At 38.7% G+C, this 19448-nt stretch overlaps 1 protein-coding gene across 1 annotated transcript in view; it reads right to left on the bottom strand.

Annotated features, from left to right (window-relative positions):
• The window catches only part of COL6A5 (collagen type VI alpha 5 chain), a 105316-nt gene that overhangs the window by 8924 nt on the left and 76944 nt on the right, over positions 1 to 19448 (bottom strand). Inside the window, exons 35-37 of the mRNA XM_070433378.1 lie at positions 18127 to 18786; positions 15067 to 15157; positions 11973 to 12166 (exon numbers count right to left, since the gene is read on the bottom strand). Coding sequence (XP_070289479.1) covers positions 11973 to 12166; positions 15067 to 15157; positions 18127 to 18786 — 945 coding nt within the window. The remainder of the gene's footprint in view (positions 1 to 11972; positions 12167 to 15066; positions 15158 to 18126; positions 18787 to 19448) is intronic.

The following is a 19448-nucleotide window of genomic DNA, read 5'->3' as shown; positions in this document are numbered from 1 at the left end:
AGCCATTACCATTCAAAAGGTATTGTCACATGAAAAAAAATGTATTTGCTACCCTATCCCAGATCTTTATCAAAGGATTAATAGATCCTCCAGGTTTTTTCATATGTAAGATATGAAATATGCAGGTATATTTAGTGTCTTCCTGTATAAGACCTTACAGGGGATCGAACCCACAACCTGGGTATGTGCCCTGACCAGGAATTGAACCTGCCACCTTTTAGTGAACTGAATGATGCTCCAACCAACTGAGCCATACCAGCCAGGGCGATGCTCTTTTCATTAAAAAAAAAAAAATCTTTGTTCTCCTTGAGTTTTATTTTAGAGAATTTCCATTGCTACATCTTCAAGTTCACTAATTTTTTCTTTTATCAAATCTAATTTGCCATTAATCCCAGGAGCATATTGTTTCCTCTTTGACATTGCAGTTTTCATCTCTAAAAAAATTCTACTCTTTTTTTATCTTCCATGTCTCTACTTAACTTTTTAACATCAGAATGTAGTTATAGTAACTGTTTTAATATCTTTGTCTGCTAATTCTAACATTTGTGTCCATTCTGGTTTGGTTTTGAATTATTATGCTCTTGAACATGGGTAATGTCTTCCTGCTTCTTTTTATGCCAAACATTGTGAAATTATAGCTTTTGGATGTGGAATACTTTTGTATTCCTATAAATATTCATGTGCTTTGTTTTGAGAGGGAGTCAAGTTACTTGGAAACAATTTGGTCCTTTGGGTTTTTCTGTTATGATTTGTTAGGCGAGTCTGGGGTGGTGCTTAATTGAAAGATTAATTATTCTCCGTATTGAAGCAAGACTTCCTAAGTTTTCTCTGTATCTATGAATCATAAATTTTCCAGTTTCACTGGTGTGGAAAGGAATGATTTCTGGCCCTGTGTAAGCAACTGGCACTATTCCCTAATCCCCCAGCCTCAGGTCAACTCCTCACATGTATGTGCTATCAGTACTCTGCTGAATAATTGAGGGGGACCCTCTGCAGAGCTCTGGAGTTCTCTCTCTCTCTCTCTTGCAGTTCTCACCTCTCTGATATTTTGTCCTGTGGATTCTTACCACCTTGGTCTCCCTGGACTTTCAGTTCTGTCTCCTTAACTCAAGATCTACATCGGGCACCACCTGAATGCTGCCTTCCTGCACCAGGGCCTGGGAACTCTCTCATGGCAATAACCTAGAGCAGTGGTCGGCAAACGCATTAGTCAACAGAGCCAAATATCAACAGTACTTCTTCAAAATAGACTTGCCTAGGCCAAAAACCAACTTCTGCCCATGGACCACGAAGTTTCAATAGCACTATACGTGCGCGCCTGCATGTGGTATTGTGGAAGAGCCACACTCAAGGAGCCAAAGAGCCACATGTGGCTCGCGAGCCGCAGTTTGCTGACCAGGGACCTAGAGCAACAGAGGGCTCACCTCATTTGTTTCCCATCTCTCAGGGATCCCTGTCTTTCATTTCCTGATGTCCAGTATCTTGAAAACTGCTCTTTCATGTGTGTGTGGTTTTTTTTTTCGGTAATTTCTTTCAGTTGGGAGGTAAATCTAGTTCCTATTACTCCATCTTGGGCATTTCTAACAGATGATAACTGACCATCTCGTTTGAGATGTTTCTATGTTCTCTTCCTTCTCATAAAGGGCTAAGAACTGGTCATTTATGTACCAGATTTTTCTTTTATCAATACATGTGTAGTAATTGAACAGGATTTTGCATTTCACAAGTATGATTGAAATTTATGGGCCTCTCAGTCCCCATCAGGAACCTAGTTTCTAACTCTGAATTTTTGATCAAGATGTAGGTCCCTTATGGTTAAATTACTAAACATAAAACTGGGAGTGCAGAAAAAGCATATATTTTATGTTCCTATTTGCTGTGAATTTTAGATAATATATTTTAGCCCTAAAATGTTATCACAAAAAACATTTCTAGAGTTCTTGGCTACAGTGTACTGGGAACTATGAAGATTAGTTAAACGGACCTTTCTGTCATTTTGTTGTATATGATTCTGGCGTTGACTATTCACTAACTGCTCTGCAAAAGGATCTCTGTTTTCCAACTACAGCGTTTCAGCCTTTTTAAAAAGGCCGATCAACACACTTCGTAAAAACACAAGAAAAAGCATTTCATAAATGTTCTGGTAGAATTGGAAGGGCTGACTTACCAGGTGAGTGAAAAACTTTTTCACACATGCACATACCAGAAATGTTACTATGTGCTCCCCTGCCCGCCCCAACACTCTCTTTATATGTGAGGAAAATCTCAATCCTTTTCCAAAGTACCCAGCAGAACTATTCTCTAATGAGGTGTATTTCACCTATAAAATTATTTATAGGATTAGCATGAGAATCGAAGAAGCTAAATGTAGATGATTATTTCTTGACAACTCTAAAATTTAGTCAAATGTAAGGTGTGATTATTTTACTTTGAGTCTAAATTCATCTCATTTAGGGAGACTGGACCTTCAAAAATACGTTCCTTCAAGGAAACCTGGCAGAAGTAAGAATAAAATATACCCATAGCTCATAACAATTCTGTGTATTTGCTGGAAATGTCACCAAGCCAAATTCCCGTCTTCAGGCCTGAATAATTTCCTCAGAATGGCAGAGGAGAAAGGGCTGGCTCACTTTATTATTGACAAGGCTTGGAAGGAATGAGGAATCCAGCTGAATTTCCAGGGAAGTGACCCCAGAGATTAGTCTAAGTGTGGCCAAGATTTAAGCCACAATGCCAGGTGCATTGCAGAAACTTTAGGGAGAAGTGGGGGTGGAAAGGGAATTTAGGGAGAAGGGCGACTCTATAGGACATAAGCCATTTTGATTGGGATTAAGTGTACTGTTAATTTGCTATGCTGCCTTTCCTGGCATTGGTGGGAAATCTCAAGATATGCATGAGGTATCCAGCTGTCTGCCTTGGAATTTGTCCACGGGTCAAAAGTAGCCATGTGGTCTCCATAGGTAAGTATATATACAGCTGAGGCTGTGTTGTATGTTTCTGTCCATATGAACTGTAGTAGATATTTTTCAAGTTAACCTTTTTTATAAGACTTCTCATGAGGTTGACAATGCTTTCTTTTTCACTTTTACACTTTCTGAGTATTTAATTGAGCATTCGGTTCAATTCAGATCTTATGCTCAGCTCTATGCATGTCTCCTCTCATTTAATCTTCCATGCAGCTCTATCAAGAAGGGATTATCATTCTTCCCATTTTACAGATGAACAAGCTGAGGCTTGGAGAGGGTAAGTGACTTGGCCAAGAAATTACAGCCTGTAAGTGGCAGGGGCAGAAATTGAGCCCCACTCTGTGTAACACCTTCAGAAGAACTGGAGAAATGGTCATCAGATATGAGGAGAACAGACACATTAAGGGAAACATTAACCATCTGATCAAAGGCCCTGGTTTGAAGAACGAGTATCTCAGTCAGTTGCTGTTACTTCTGGTTAAAACCACTAGAGAAAGTTTTCTTCCAGAAGTAGGCAATTTTTATGAATTAAATAAAATTTGTAATTTTTTTCTTCTCTAGACATTGCAGAGCAGTGGTTATTAGAAGAATCTTTGGAGTTTGAGTCTTGTCTGCCATTTGTTAGCTCTGTTCCCCTGCTAAAAAAAAAGTACTAGACTACAACCTTATAATGTTTTTAAGAGAATTAAAGCTTGCACAGTGCCTAGCATATCCTATAAGTACTCCAGATACATACTCTATAGAGAAACAAATAGGAAAGCATCATCTGAAAATCCTACCCGTGATACTATATTTTGCAAATCAGAATTTTCATTAAAAATATATAAAGTCGACTGGGATTAGTGGAACACAACTTACACACATGCATACAAGTGTACACATGCTTTCAGAAACAAGAAAACTCGTTCTGTTGTGTTTACTCATGCTTAACTGCAGAGAGGTTGACACACCTCTCCACTTAACATCCCATCCCAGGCCTGTCCTCCCTCCTGTCAGGTGAGGTCACGGGTCAAGCTCTCAGGTGGGGCAGCAGGGTAGGCAGTCACAGGCTGTGTACCTGACTTCATGTCATTGGTTTTATGCCAAAGAGAAATAGAGACACATGTAAGATTCTCTTCTTTTCATTGTATGAGGTCCTCTTTCCCCATCGTCTGAACAAGCAGGAGTAACTCTTAAAATAGATTTCATCCTTTCCCCCAAAGATTTCAAATAAATGTCTTTCCTAGCCTAGACTTTTCCAGGTGGACTTAAGTCTGCAAGACTTACCCTCACCATCTATTTCGCACTCTGAAACAACAGTTTGCAGAAGGTACCGGTGTACCAAGAAAAAGTGACGCCTGCCCGGAGTTATTTACTATTATACCCAACACCTGGGTCTGGCACTTTGGTTTTTATGGCGTTATTCCGTGCTCTGGCCTCTGAATGAGTTTGTAAGCAGATTTTTTAAAACGAAATAAAATTTTAAAAAATGGTACCACCTCTTTGGCCAGTTTTTCTCAATGGTTAGAGTGTTGGCCCACAGACTGAAGGGTCCTGGACACATATCTCAGTTACAGGTTTAATTCTCAGCTCAGGTTGGGGCACGAGTAAGAGGCAACCAATTGATCCGTCTCTCTCACATCGATGTCTCTCTCTCTCTCTCTCTCTCTCTCTCTCTCTCTCTCTCTCTCTCTCTCTCTCCCCCCTCCCTTCCACTCTCTCTAAAAATCAATGGAAAAATATCCTTGGGTGAAGATTAACAACAACAAAAAAGAATGCAATGTTGCCATGTGCAGCAACATGGATGGATCTTGCGGGCATTATGCTAAGTGAAATAAGTCAGACAGAGAATAAATACTGTATGATCTTCCTTCTACATGGAATCTAAAATTAAACAGAATGAAACAACAAGCTCATAGATACAGAGAACAATGTGTTCTCTAGTTGCCAGAGGTGGGGGGAATGTTACAGGCTTAATTCCCTAGGTAAATGGGTAAAGAGGGTCATAAGTAATTAAATAGATGATAGATAGATAGATAGATAGATAGATAGATAGATATGGCACATTACTGAGCAGCAGCAACAACAAACAAAAAAAATCTAATCCAAACAATAAGATAATAAAATGTAGCTATGAGTTTTGATTTAATCATAAAACTCATAATCTATACTCATAATGTTTTCAGAATTTTATGTCAAATATGAAGCCAATATTATCTGAGCAGCATGCCAGGAGTATTGGAGGTTGAAGGGAAAGAAATGACGGCACAGCAGTGTTTGGGGGCGAGAGAAGTGCAATAATGCATTTTTAGAGTCTAAATTGAACTGTATCTTTGTGACAGTTTTTTAGGACATTCCAAGGCTTTCATGGTTTCCCCAAGTATGGAGTCTGGCAATAAAAAAAAAAAATCTGGCATTTATCTTGCCACAGGAATTCAGGCAGCTGCAGAAGCCCAGATAAATCTAATTTTCATAATTCCTGTGATTTTAATAGCCACTTGCTGAATGAAAACTTTATTTGCTATTAAAATAGAATTGTATCATATAATATGTAACAATTCTGGAATGGCCATGTGACTCCAATTGTTACAAATAAATTGGAGTTATGAATTCTCACTATATTAAGGGCTCAATAATGTCAGAGGCTCAAGGTCAAATGGGGCAAAGGTAGTGATTTCTAGGCACCCTTCTTCTAGAGCTAATCACCTGCTGTTTAAAGTAAGGTAGGTAAATATAAGACAGATGACAAAATGTTACTTTCATGAAAAACTTTAAGTTATATTCCTATCAACATCTTATTTTTAAATTAGCAAGCAGAGAAGTGTTCCTGAAGTGGAACCATAGAGCAAAAATCCTAAGACCCACAAAACACACACACACACACATACACACACACAAAACCATAATATAATAAATTCCCAAGCAAAAGTAAATGCAACAACTTCAGTCCATAGTTTAAAATGAAGAGGAAACTCAGTTTATTCCCCAAAAGAGCCTCAAGATGGTTGAGCTTTCCTAAGAGTTCATGAAACATGTCATTAAAATTTGGACATGTCCATGATTCTATTGCCGACCTCCTAGTTTACAAATATTTACTGAGGCTATGAAAGCAGGGCATTCAGCTGATGTTCCATGGGTGACTTAGAAGAGAATTCGTTGCATTTCATTTCAGTGCAGATTTCAATTTAGCAGAAGTAAAGATCTACATTCAAGTTCACTACGTGCCAGCAGAATTAGAAGCAAGCAAGGAGTTCAACAAGAGGTAAAGAGTTAAATTCACTCATTTATTAAAAGTAACATAAGGACACAGAAAGACTAGCATATGACAGGATTATGTGAAAAGTAGGATATGCATCTGACTAAAACTATGTAAACCTATATGCCTGTGAAAAAAAAACAAAGCATATATCCACACTACAAACAGCTCAGCTTGTTAAATTGTTTGAGACTCCCTGTATTAAAATTTTATATAGTATAACAGTACTTTTATAATGTTTTTTAAATTAGCAGAATCCTGAGGGTAATGAAGAAGTGTCTAAAAGGTGTAGCAGCCCTGACCAGTTTGGCTCAGTGGCTAGAGCGTTGGCCTGTGGACTGAAGAGTCCCAGGTTTGATTCTGGTCAAGGGCATGTACCTTGGTTGTAGGCACATCCCCAGTAGGGGGTGTGCAGGAGGCAGCTGATGGATGTTTCTCTCTCATGGATGTTTCTAACTCTCTATCCCTCTCCCTTCCTCTCTGTAAAAAATCAATAAAATATATTTAAAAAATAAAAAAAATAAAAGGTGTAGGAACCACCAGCCCCTCCATTGAATCTTCTACTTCCAACACTGTGGGATGTGAAGTTTCTTCTAAAAAAATGGGGTTTCTCTCACTATTGACAGGTTCTTTGGATAATTCTTTGTCTCAAGGGGCTGTCCTGTGCTTTGTAAAATGCTTAGAGGCATCTGTGGCCTCTAACTACTAGATGCCAGCAGTGCCTTCCAATTGTGACAACAGAAACCTTCTCCAGACATGGCAATGTGTCTCCTAGGTGCACCCCTGCCCCCCAGGGAATATGCAAGAGATGATCACTAAATACCTTTCCTACTCTAATACCCTATGATTGGTTCAAAGTCAAAAGACATACCGGCTTTTTAAAAAGAGCTAATTTGTAGATCAGAATCAGATTAAAGTTAGAAAAAATGTAAAACAGAGCCCTGCAAATTCCCTTGAGCTCAATTCCAGCCTCACTGGAAGAAGAAAGTGTTGGTTCTAATTTCTCAATGAAATTCATTAAAATGAACATCAGTTGAAGTTACCCTAAGGCCTGGGACTGCTTAAAGCCATGAGTAAGCCCAAGGCTGAGTTTGTATTAGTATTTAACATCCATTACAAATTATCCTGTCCTTCTTTAATCCTGAAAATAGACTGAACGTATTTTAAATACTGTTAACATAGCATCTTTGATAAAAGTGCTAGGCTTGCCACTGGCTCAACAATTGCAATTTAATTAGAATTAAACAATCCAATTTTCATTACATAATTCCAAAGAGCTAAGTGTATGCCATTGGTAAGTAAGTAGGAGGGGCAGAATTTTCCAAGGAATTTTTATATTGCAGATATCATGGTTAAAATGCACAGTAGTATCTCCAGCTAATCTCTATATCTTTTGATCTTAAAAAGTGTTTTATTAGACAGATGTTTGGATGAATGGATGGATGGATGGATGGATGGAGAGATGTTCAGTGGCCTTGTATAAGTAAAATCATATTATAAACCAGTGCACCTGGAACCCTTTGGAAACAAATCCTCCCTTCTGTTCTGTGATAATAGGTACCCAATTGCTTTCAGCTCCATTGAGAACAGAACAAATGTGGCACACCAAAGTAGCCTGTATCAGAATCACATGTGCTGCTTGTTAAAACTCAGATTGCTGGGCCTCCTGCCCGAGTTTCTGAGTCAGTAGGTCTGGGATGAGTACTGAGAATCTGCATTTCTAGTGAGTTCCCAGGTGACGCTGATGTTGGTGGTTCAGGGCCCGCACTCTGTGAATCCTTGGGATAGTGGATTTCAAACCTGAAAAAATACAAAACTCACCTATGGTGGATTTAAAGCTTGTAGCTTTCCCCTTGCCACTCACACCTCTACATATGAAGCAGTATTTCTGAGGAAGCTTAAATATCTGTGCTGACAAAGGACTTCCATTCCAGGTAATTTTGATACAGATTGTCCTTGAGCTGCTCAGAAAAGGTGATGGCACTACGATGAACTTGTGAATCAAAGCAGATAAGAGACAGAGACCAAGAGAGGCATAGGCAGAAAGATAGTGGTTGAGTTTCTTATTAAAGAGGGTGATGTACAACTCATCGCCAGACCACAAGACTCTAGGAACTCTATACATTTCTTAAATGGTTGTGATTCCTGATGTTCCCTCAAAACTCTTAGCTCAAGGGCAGAAAGATCAGCCATTAGCCGTAAGAATCAGATTTACACCATGGAATACTATGCAGCAGTAAAAAAGAAGGTTCTCTTACCCTTTGGGACAGCATGGAGGGACCTGGAGAGTATTGTGCTAAGCAAAATAAGCCAGTCAGAGAAAGACAAGTATTACATGATCTCACTCATATGTGGAATCTAATGAACAAAATAAACTGATGAGTAAAATAATTCTGGAGACATAAAAGCATGGAACAGATTGTCGAATCTCAGAGGGAAGGTGGAGGTGGGTGGGTGGGAAAAGATCAATCAAAGAACTTGTATGCATATATGTATAACCCATGGACACAGACACTAGGGTGGACAAAGCCTGGGGCTGGGGTGGGGACAGGCTAGAAGGGGTCAATGGTGGATGAAAAAGGGGACATATGTAATACTTCCAACAATAAAGATTTAATTTACTAGGTGTATCGGTTAATAATGCGGATTTTGTAATCAAAGAAAACATGATAATTTCAAGAGAAACATCAAAAGTGCTTTATTCAAAGTATTGTCCATTGCTAGCTACACATTTCCCCATCTTTCAGGTAATTTGTGGACACTGTCCCAATAGAACTTTTCTTGTTTTGAGGCAAACAATTCAGAGAACCAATTTTCCACTTCTTCATACGTTTTGAAGTGCTGCTCAGAAAGTGTGTGTGCCATCGATTGGAACAAGTGGTCATCTGAAGGAGCAAGGTCTGGTGAATACAGCGGGTGGGTTAATACTTCCCAGGCAAGATCTTTTAACGTGTCTTTAACTGGGTTTGAAGTGTGTGATGGTGCATCATCATGAAGCAAAATTACTTTGCCGTGTCTTCTGGTCCATTCTGGTCATTTTACAATCAAAGCGTGTTTCAAATTGACCTAGACATTCTTTGTCTTTCACATCGAAATAATCACTTTTAAAGCGCTTAAACCAGCATTCACAAGTATGTCAAAATGGAGCATGTTCACCATAAGCTTCCCGAAGTATACAATAACTTTCAGCAGCACTTTTCTTCAAAATAAAGTAATAAATTAAAACTTCCCGCAAATGCTCTTTTTTTGGGCACAAAATTTGACATTTTTAAGCGTAAAAAATCTATGATGTTAACATCTTCAGAAAATTTGACAGATGAAGTTTTGAAGCTTGTTGTCAATACAACAAAATAGCATACATATCAAATTGCATATATATCAACATATGTGTAACTCCATCTTATTGGAAAAAATCCGCATTATTAACCGGTACACCTAGTAAAAAAAAAGGACCAGATTATAAATGAGTAACAAGCACAACCTCTGGAGGTGCTTATGAAAATTATCAACCTTTTATTTGTGCAATACATCTGGAATGTAACAATGCTCAACTCTTAACGAATCAAATATCTGAACCATAATGTACTCTCCATGAAGATGGCACATTACACAGGAAGTACTCAGTAGATTTTAGCAACTGGGTAAAGGTGATTTTTTTTAAAGGAATAGAACAAAGTCCCTAGACAACACTTATGATCTGAAACTAAGATTTATTTTAAAGGATAAAAAAACTGTATATTATCCTTAGATCTGAGACTCACTGTTCCCAGCCTATCAGAACCTGACATAATACTCACGGAACTCCTAGCTCACTTCAACCCCGGGGGAAACTGGGTGGGGACGGGGTAACTGACCATTTATATTTTCTCTTACTAAAACCATGCAAAATTATTTCTTCAGCCAAATTGGTTCTTATGCTAAACTATGAGTATCTTGATTCCCAGACATCTGAAAAGCCAAATGAAAAGTCTTCCTATTATCACTGAACAATGCTCATTAAGGATGGCTGCAAAGATGAATTTCTTTTCCTTTCTTAAACAGCCAGTCAGATATGTGTTCCCTAAACAGATTCACATTTCTGGATTATTGGACTTCAGAATGCTTACCTCTAACAAGACTCTCACAAGTGACAGTTTGTTATCTTAACACAGCCCAAACCACTTGTCTCGTTTGCCTCTTTTTAAATTAAACCATAATAAATTCCTGTGCCTTGAAGGCTGTTGTTACTCCCTTATCATTAAAATAAACACTCCAAATTAACTACATCCCTTAAAAAGAACACATATTTTATTCTCTTCTTTAAACTATCTCTATATGACATTAAAAATTTTTTAACTGAAACTACACACACTCAAGTACCTTAAAGCCATGTACTACATACATTCAGTTTTAATGCATTACCTCTTTAAAAATAAATATTTTTTTCATTTATTTCAAAGAGGAAGGGTGAGGGGGAGAGAGAGAGAAACATCAATGATGAGAGAGAATCATTGATCAGCTGCCTCCTGCACGCCCCAAATTGGAGATCAAGCCCACAACTCTTGGCATGTGCCCTGACAGAGAATCAAACCATGACCTCCTGGTTCATAGGTCGACACTCAACCACTGAGCCATGCCAGCCGGGCTGCATCACCTCTTTTTTAAATCTTATTTTTCAACTAACGATTGATTGGCTTTTTCATTCTTAATTCTAGCTTCTTTTATGTAAATGTATTCCTTTACAGAATGTTGAACTTTTTAAAAGATAAAGTTCAAATGTAAATACTTCAGAAATAGTGGGACAAGGTAGGGACATGGGTGTCGAATCTGAATAAAAGAAAATGTATCTGAGGAAGCTACTAAGAAATAAATATTATTTATCCTCATAAATAATTGGCATGCAATTGGCCCCTTTTTAAAATTTAAATATTATAACAGCACACATGATACTTATGACATAATGCATTCTGGTCAAAGGAGCATTTTGGGAGATTCTAGTTGCAAAGATGGGATGGCTGAACAGTCTATTTAGAATGTCGTCCTTTTTCGCGGAAATACTAATATCCTATATATCTGATTTATTTTAAATTATTAAATCCTGACAAAAGGTATTGCTGCTTTGCCATTCAAATGTATAGAGGAGGCAGTGGGAGGGTTTATGCTTTATCATTTCTAGGTCTCTCAAAAATAACTCATGCAAAGTAATGCAATCACTAATTCTGGGGCACTAGCCAGGCCAACTTTTAAAGTCATTTTTATCCCTTTGCTTTGTTGTTCTCTATATTACCTCCTTCTACATCGCACTAACCTAAGTTGTGGAATCCAGAAAGACCCTAAATTTGAAAAGAATGTCAGGGACAAGCCCAGCTGGTGTGGCTCAGTTGATTGAGCGTTGTCTCCTGCACTGGGAAGTTGAGGGTTTGATTCCAGGTCAGGGCACATGCCCGGGTTGCAGGCTTGATCCCCAGTAGGGGGCATGTTGGAGGCAGCTGATCTCTCATTGATGTTTCTATCTCTCTCCTTCTCCCTTCCTCTCTCTGAAATCAATAAAAACATTATAAAAAAAAAGAATATCAGGGACATTACTTATAGTTTATAGTAGCAACTTCCTTAGCAGTGCCTGTCACCATTTAAATCTTTACTTTCAATAAAAGGAGTAGTTGTAGCTACCACTTTGAACTTGGAAAAATGTTGCTTTAGATACCTGCCTTAATGTATTTGATTCTCTATTATTGCTAAAAGACAAGGACCAGTTATCTATAAATTTCCATTGTAACTTTTCATTTCCGTACCAGAAGTGAGACTTGCAATTTCTTCAGGATCCTGATCTTCATACTTAGTCATTAATTTTGGTGGCATAAACATTTGGTTTAGAATGTGAACCAAATGGTCATCCAATACAAAAGATGTGTCTCCCCCAGCATTTAATTCCTGGTTGATGAAGCTATTCTCTTCGGAAGGACTATCATGTGGCACAGCAGTAAATCTGGAAGATAAAATGGAAAGTCTTAGGTAAATCTAGAAAACTTTGGGGAATGCAAATAAAATATCACAACAATTTAATATAGCTATTTAATTATATCTTGGGGAAAAAAGAGTGGTAAAAATCTAAATTCTTTTCAATCATATAGTCCATGAAGAAGTCAGAAACACCAATCAGAAAGGACATATGCACTCCTATGTTCATAGCAGCACAATTCACCATAATTAAGATTTGGAAACAGCCTAAGTGCCCATCAACAGATGAGTGGATTAAAAAACTGTGGTACATCTACACAATGGAATACCATGCTGCGGTAAAAAAGAAGGAACTTTTGCCTTTTGCAACAGCATGGATGGAACTGGAGAGCATTATGCTAAGTGAAATAAGCCAGTCAGAGAAAGATAAATACCTCATGATTTCACTCATTTGTGGAATATAAAGAACAACATAGACTGATGAACAGGGACAGATCCAAAGACAGAGAAACAGCGATCAGACTATTAACCGTTTGAGTCCCAAGCAGCGCAATCGCGCTGCTTGGTATTTCTTGACATAAAATAAAACAAGCGCTATCACGCTGTTTGGGTCTTTTCGTACTCATTTAGAGAAAGCGTGGTTGCGCTGTTTGGGATTCTTCGACAGTGTTTTTTCAATACCCCCTGGGACTCAAACGAATTGTATGTTTTCTTGACATAAAATCTCAGCAGCTCGATCGCGCTGCTTGGGACTCAATCGGTTAATCCTCAGAGGGAAAGTAGGGGAGGGAGGGGGCTAGGGGAAGAGATCAACCAAAAGGACTTGTATGCATGCATATAAGCCAAACCAATGGACATGGACAACAGGGGGATGAGAGCATGAGTGGGGCGGGGGCGGGGAAGGGAGGATGGGGATTTAATGTGGGGGATGAGAACACATTTGTAATACTTTAACTAATAAAGAATTTTTTTAAAAAGTATAAACTGGTAAATTTTTAAATTCCCATTTATCCTTTCTTTCCCCCAATCTGCTTATAGCCTATGAAATATTACTTTGGAATAAACCACAGAGTTTTAGATAAATGACAAGAAGGTCAATAACAGGTTATTTGTAACAACCAAATAATGTGTTTCATATTCATATTAATCACCATAGAAAATATAAAAAATAGTCATTTAATTTACCAAGAACTGCTCTGAGAAGAATAAGACTATATAAAACATATCTCATTGACATTATGTTTCTTAAAATAGTCTCTACATTTTTATTCTTAGGTGATTAAGAGTTCTCTAGGATAATTTGAGAATATTTTTTATTTAGATGATGATAGAAAACATATTCAATATAAGTTTACTCTTATTTTGTTCATGTAAATAAATTATGTAATCACAATGTCCATGTTTACATTTTTTTTCATACTGGGGTTTGGCACCCACCAGTATTACTTTAACCATTGAAAGTTAATGAAGAAAAGAAAAAAAGTCAGACATAATACATGAATAATACATTCATACCAAGTAAAAGCCAAATAATACCATAACACACAGTTAGGAATGATCATTGTGGCAGCATGCATCATATTTTGCCAATATGTATCATATGTTTTTAATTTTCAGGAATTCTATTTTGGCAAAGTAGACTCATCAGTTAAATTAGTGTTTTAAACTTGTGTCTTGTTGAGTTTACTTGGGTTTGATGCAAAAAAATTTGTTTTGGTCTGATAGTTGCATAAGAACTATAAGCATATGGTGTTTGCAGCTAGATTTATGTTTGTTTGTACATGTTTAAACAACATTATAATATTTTATTTGTCAGTTCTGTAAGACTTGATTTTCCTTTAAATGACTTTATGTCTTAATTAATGCTAGGAAACACTGCTTTATATGACATCAATGTTATGTTGCCTTTCAGAAGGTGTTGGGTGTTGGACACTCCCTGCTAAACTAACAACTAAATGAAATCTAACTTTAGAGGAACATGAACTTGCATGAATTCGGAGGAACCTACATATTGCCATTTTGCTTCTGTAAGAGACCTTATCTGTTCTGAGAAGCTCTTTGCTTAACTGCCTCTGAGAGGAACGGAGTAATGATGGCCTGAAATTTGAGCTTTTGCAAGGCTGTGTTCAGGGATCCAAGCACAGGGAAGTATAGAGAGGAGCAGAGAGCAACCCAATGGGCCACATTCGTTCTGTCTGAAGTTCAAGTTTCATTCAGACTAATTATTTATATTTCTATTTAGGATACAATTTTAAGTAAAATTATTTACATGTGCAGCTATATCATGAGGTCTTTTCTGCTTTGTGTTGAGGATGAACCCGTGAAGCATGCTGGCCCAGACTTCAGTGAGTGAGACATTGGGATAAACTGTACTAAGTGTCTCAGCAGATGTATAAAAAGGTACAAACAAGGAGGAATTATGGATTTTGACTGAAAGTAAAGATGGACTCCAAGTGGAGACAGTTTCAGTTAGGGCCATGAAAGGTGGGTAGGGTCTCACTGGCAGGAATGGGGTCCTAGGCAGCATGACCAGAGGCCCAGGGGGATGGATCAACAGCTCACACAAGGCAGGTGAGAGACCTGTGTGGCCAGAACCCATCGCTCACGGTGGGACAGATGGGCAATGAGGTTGAGGTGGATTGAGGCTCAATTGTGGTTTCTATTCTGGGCTAAATTTCAATGTGGGCATTGCTGAGGAAACCATGCATTTAAAGGCAAACTTGTAATAAAGCTCATGAGGATGTTATAGGAACATCAATCCAGGAAGCAGGCTTGATGTGGAACTTCTGCTACAGAAAATGAGATGCATGAAGAGCCTTTACTTCAGGGACCTTATTAGCTTCCTCACCCTAATAACCTGCCATCAGCCAGTTACACCCCGTCAGTCCATTAACAGTCACTTGTAAATATAAGAGCTTTCTGACTCACAAGAGATCGCTGTCTTGATTATCTTCTGCTTGTGAATTGATGAGTCTACAGGCATTCTCAAGCCCTGGCGGCGGGTACTGATTGAATCCTCCTATTGAGAGAGCAGAGTTATAGTTATATTTTTAAACAAGAAATTGCGTGTGCTAGGTAAAGAGAATCCCAGCAGGAATCTTCTTGAGACAATAAATGTCACTAATACATTTCAGCAAAATTTGGCTGGGGTGAAAACAGAATATAGTAGCAACCAGAAATAGCATTCAAAACTTGATGTTAGAGTGTTGGTCAGTCAAAGAATGATCAGGGTCAGGGAAAACAGACGTCCTCAAATTGCTCATTGAAGGGTTCATTGAGATGCAGAGACCCATGACTTCCATACGCTCAGGCTCACATAATCTAAGAGGAATTTTATTCTGACGCTATAAAGCTTCTTTACTTTGCTAACAAATCAAATACAGAAAATGTAATATTTCATTGCAGGATGTAATATTTCTGTGCTTCTGCACCAATTAACACGGATTTCTAGGAAGAAAGAAACCCCAGAAAGGGTTTTAGCTTAGTGACCTAAATAAATCCCTTGATGCCCTCCCCATTGTTGTTCTACAAGCTATGAAATATTGAGGAGTATATCATCCCCCACCCCTCATTCAGGAAAACACATAGTTTTTAGTGAAAAGAGGCCTTTGACCATTGAATGGTCCAAGACTCCATGAAAATATCTCAGATAATGTTTTTGGTTTTATACCAATCATATTTCTCTGGTTCTAAGATGAGCTTTTTTTTTCTTTCTATTTCTCTGAAATGAGACTATGTCTTCTAATCAATTGCACTTGACAGTTGCTGTGAGTGAGGCGGAATTGCAAGGCAGTTATTGTCTGTGCATATGGGAACAGCAAACATGCCAGCATCGAAACCTGTAGAACTGGTGTCAGTGGTTTTAAAAAGTTCCCAGAAGTATTAGGAGAGGAGTCTTTTAACCCTTACAAACCAAGTGGTTATGGGAAGGCAGTGAACTGGATGTCTAGCTACATTGCTCTGGTGGGAGTCAAATGAAAGCAAGCTCTACATAATTGTAAGGCCACGCACGAGCCCAGCAAGACCAGCTCTGAGTTATTTATAGTCTTTTAAAAGTGCTGCATCATCATCAATCTTGATGGCATGAAGAACAATATTCAATGGGGAAAGGTGGTTATTAGGAACTCTGAGTGAAGAAATCACTCACTAGGGTCAAATTGTGAATATGAAGTTTTAGGGATGCCTTCACCAGTCATGGCACGAGTGCTCCACGGTAGCCTAAAAGAACTCTTCTAATTATTATTTAATAAAACACTCCAAAAGGAAAGTTAGTATCAGCATTTAATTGGAAGCATTTTTCTATAGTTTTACGTAATAGAATGATGTATCATACTCTGATGAAGGCATTCAGAGTTAGAGAAATAACATGATATTCCCAAGTGGGCAGTTATCTGCTTCTTCAATCGAACGTGAGCCAAAGGAGAAAGGTGGCGCCCTCTGCAAGGAGGAGTGAACTCTCCAGATCCTGTCACTGCGGTGGTGCTGGACGTTTCTCGAACACCAGGGCAACTGTGGAATTCTAGGATGGTGGCATTAGTTTCAGCAGAACCTAACTCTAAACCTGTCAGATTCCCAGAGAGAACAGGTTCTGCTCTAATTCTCTGAGATCCTCTAGAGCAGTGGTTCTCAACCTTCCTAATGCTGTGACCCTTTAATATAGTTCCTCATGTTGTGGTGACCCCCAACCATAAAATTACTTTTGTTGCTACTTCATAACTGTAATTTTGCTACTGTTATGAATCGTCATGTAAATATCTGATATGCAGGATGTATTTTCATTGTTACAAATTGAACATAATTAAAGCATAGTGATTAATCACAAAAACAATATGTACTTATATATGTGTTTTCCGATGGTCTTAGGAGACCCCTGTGAAAGGGTCGTTCAACCGCCAAAGGGGTTGCACCCACAGGTTGAAAAACGCTGCTCTAGAGCAATTTCTCAAGCTCAGTGCTGTTGCCCTTTGGGGCTGGATCATTCTTTGCTGCCGGGGCTTGGGAGGGGCCCTGTGCATTGTAGGATGTTTAGCAGATCCCTGGCCCCAACCCACCAGATACCAGCAGTATCCTCTCCCTCAGTTGTGACAACCAAACATGTCTACAGACATTTACAAATGTGCTCTGAGGGCAAAATTATCCTCAGTTGAGAAGCACTGCTGTAGAAAACGTGTTTCTCAAACCACTTGTGGTGAAGGACAAGGCATTTTTATTTCTAATCCTTTGGAGACTGATACTTCTGGTTACCTTGTACAATAAGACAGCGTCCACTGTTCATGCGCTTGCATGCCGTGTCATTGTCAAATCGCTTTAACATTTCCTAGATGCTTCCTCTCAGTTTCTGTATTTCTCCCTCCACAGCTCAGTTTGTGAACTCGCACCCATCCAGGGGTGACACTGGAGTGCATTGGCCTAGAACCTTGCTCTCAAAGTGTCATTCTTGGACCAGAGTATTGTCATAAGTGGGGACGCTGTTAGAGATGCAGAATCTCAGCCTCCGCCCTGGACATACTGAATCAGAACCTGCATTTCAACAGCCATGTGTTGTATGCTCACACACTTGGGGAGCAGCACAGGACTGTGCTGTCTTTACACCCTCATACAGGTCTCCAGGGTGGGCCAAGGTTGGAAATAAACCGGGGGTAGCAGAGAAAACTTTTATGTAAATGCTCATCCTGGAGACCATCTAAGAGTGGCTAAAATCCCTTTAGGTTGTGGGGGCGTAGCTCAAGAGACCTCCAGTAACCCTGTGCTTTCTAAAGTGCTGAGATTTGGGCTAAAAGACATTGTATCATGAAAAAGGGAGGTCTCACCACATTATGACCAAGATATACACAGGGTATAATCATGTGTCCTATCCCTCTCTCCAACTCACCAAAAGGCTAATTCATATATTTGGGTTAGTTGTAGATACAAAAACATGTTATGTTATCAACACTATTAACCAAGTAATTTGTTAAAACAAACAGGAAAAACAAAAGAATGACTTACGTCGGACGGAGTACACAAATGGCTTTAAAAACTTCACAATATAATCCAGATCTGGTTTGTGAATTCTCCCAAGCTGTATCAGATGGTGATCAAGCGGGTAGCTGGCTAACTCTTCCATGTTGTCCTCATGTGGAGAGCCCAGGGAAATCACAAATATGGCATAGCCTTGACACTGGGCTCTCAGAGCCATCTTCTTTAACAATTCTTTTCTCTCATGATTTTCTCCAGCTGAGACCACAAAGATGACCTTATGTTTTCTCAGGTTGGGTGCTCCTGGGAAGAGATTCTCCATGGTCCACAGCAGGGCATGGCCGATGGTAGCTTCTCCATTTAGCTGCTGGAGGGAATCCTGGATGTGGTTCTTCATTAGGACTTGGCTGTTATAAGTTGTAAATGCAAACTCTGTTTTTACTGCACCCTTCTTTCTCCTAGAACTATCCCAAGGAGAATAGCTCAACAGGGCAATCCTGTCACCAGAGCCTGAGATTAAAGGGTCTGAAGCAATGTTAAAGTTGTCAAGCATTGAGCTCACCAAGTCTTTCACAACCTTAAACTCACCACTTGCTATATTCTGAGAATTGTCTAAGAGGAAGGCTACATCCATGTGAGAATTTTCAGGCAAAATAACCTCTTTGGTGCAAGCATTTGGAAAACATTTATCTGAAAAATACATAGAGAGACTCATCAGTGTTCAATGTTGGCACAAGACTGTTGTTTGAGATCTTCAAGTGACTCGGTAACTGATTACCAAGAATTAATAATTTGACCAACACTTCTTCAATCTCACATCATTTAAGTTAATGAGGACTTTTCTTTCTTCTTTTAAAAAATATTATCTTTATTCTTATTTATTTATTTTTAATTTATCTTTATTGTTGAAAGTACTACAGATGTCTCCCTTTTCCCCCTATTGACCCCCTTCACCCTGTCACCCCTCCCCTCAGGCTTTCATTTCACTATTGTCTGTGACCATGAGCTATGCATATGCACATATAAATTCTTTGGTTAATCTCTTACCCACATCCTCCCCCACTTTCTCTCTGAACTAAATCAGTCTGTTGTATGCTTCAATGTCTCTGGATCTATTTTGTTCATCAGTTTATTTTGTTTAATGAGGTATTTTCAATGTCCCAATATTTCTGTAGCAACTAGCAGTCAAATGGGAAGGTCTTGCTAAAAGCAGATGTGGGTAGCATATATACTTGAAATGTATGAGTCATTTCAAACTCAGAAAGTATTTTCAATATTTTAGAGGCTTTTGATACAAACTATCAAACTGTCCCCAAGAAAAGCCATATCAATTGGAATAATCTCCTAAACCA

Source organism: Myotis yumanensis, unplaced genomic scaffold (assembly GCF_028538775.1).
Source record: "Myotis yumanensis isolate MYYU_CA2020_CCGP unplaced genomic scaffold, mMyoYum1.0.hap1 SCAF_14, whole genome shotgun sequence".
In the NCBI taxonomy this organism is placed as follows: domain Eukaryota; kingdom Metazoa; phylum Chordata; class Mammalia; order Chiroptera; family Vespertilionidae; genus Myotis; species Myotis yumanensis.
This window is presented reverse-complemented; position numbering and strand designations above follow the sequence as displayed.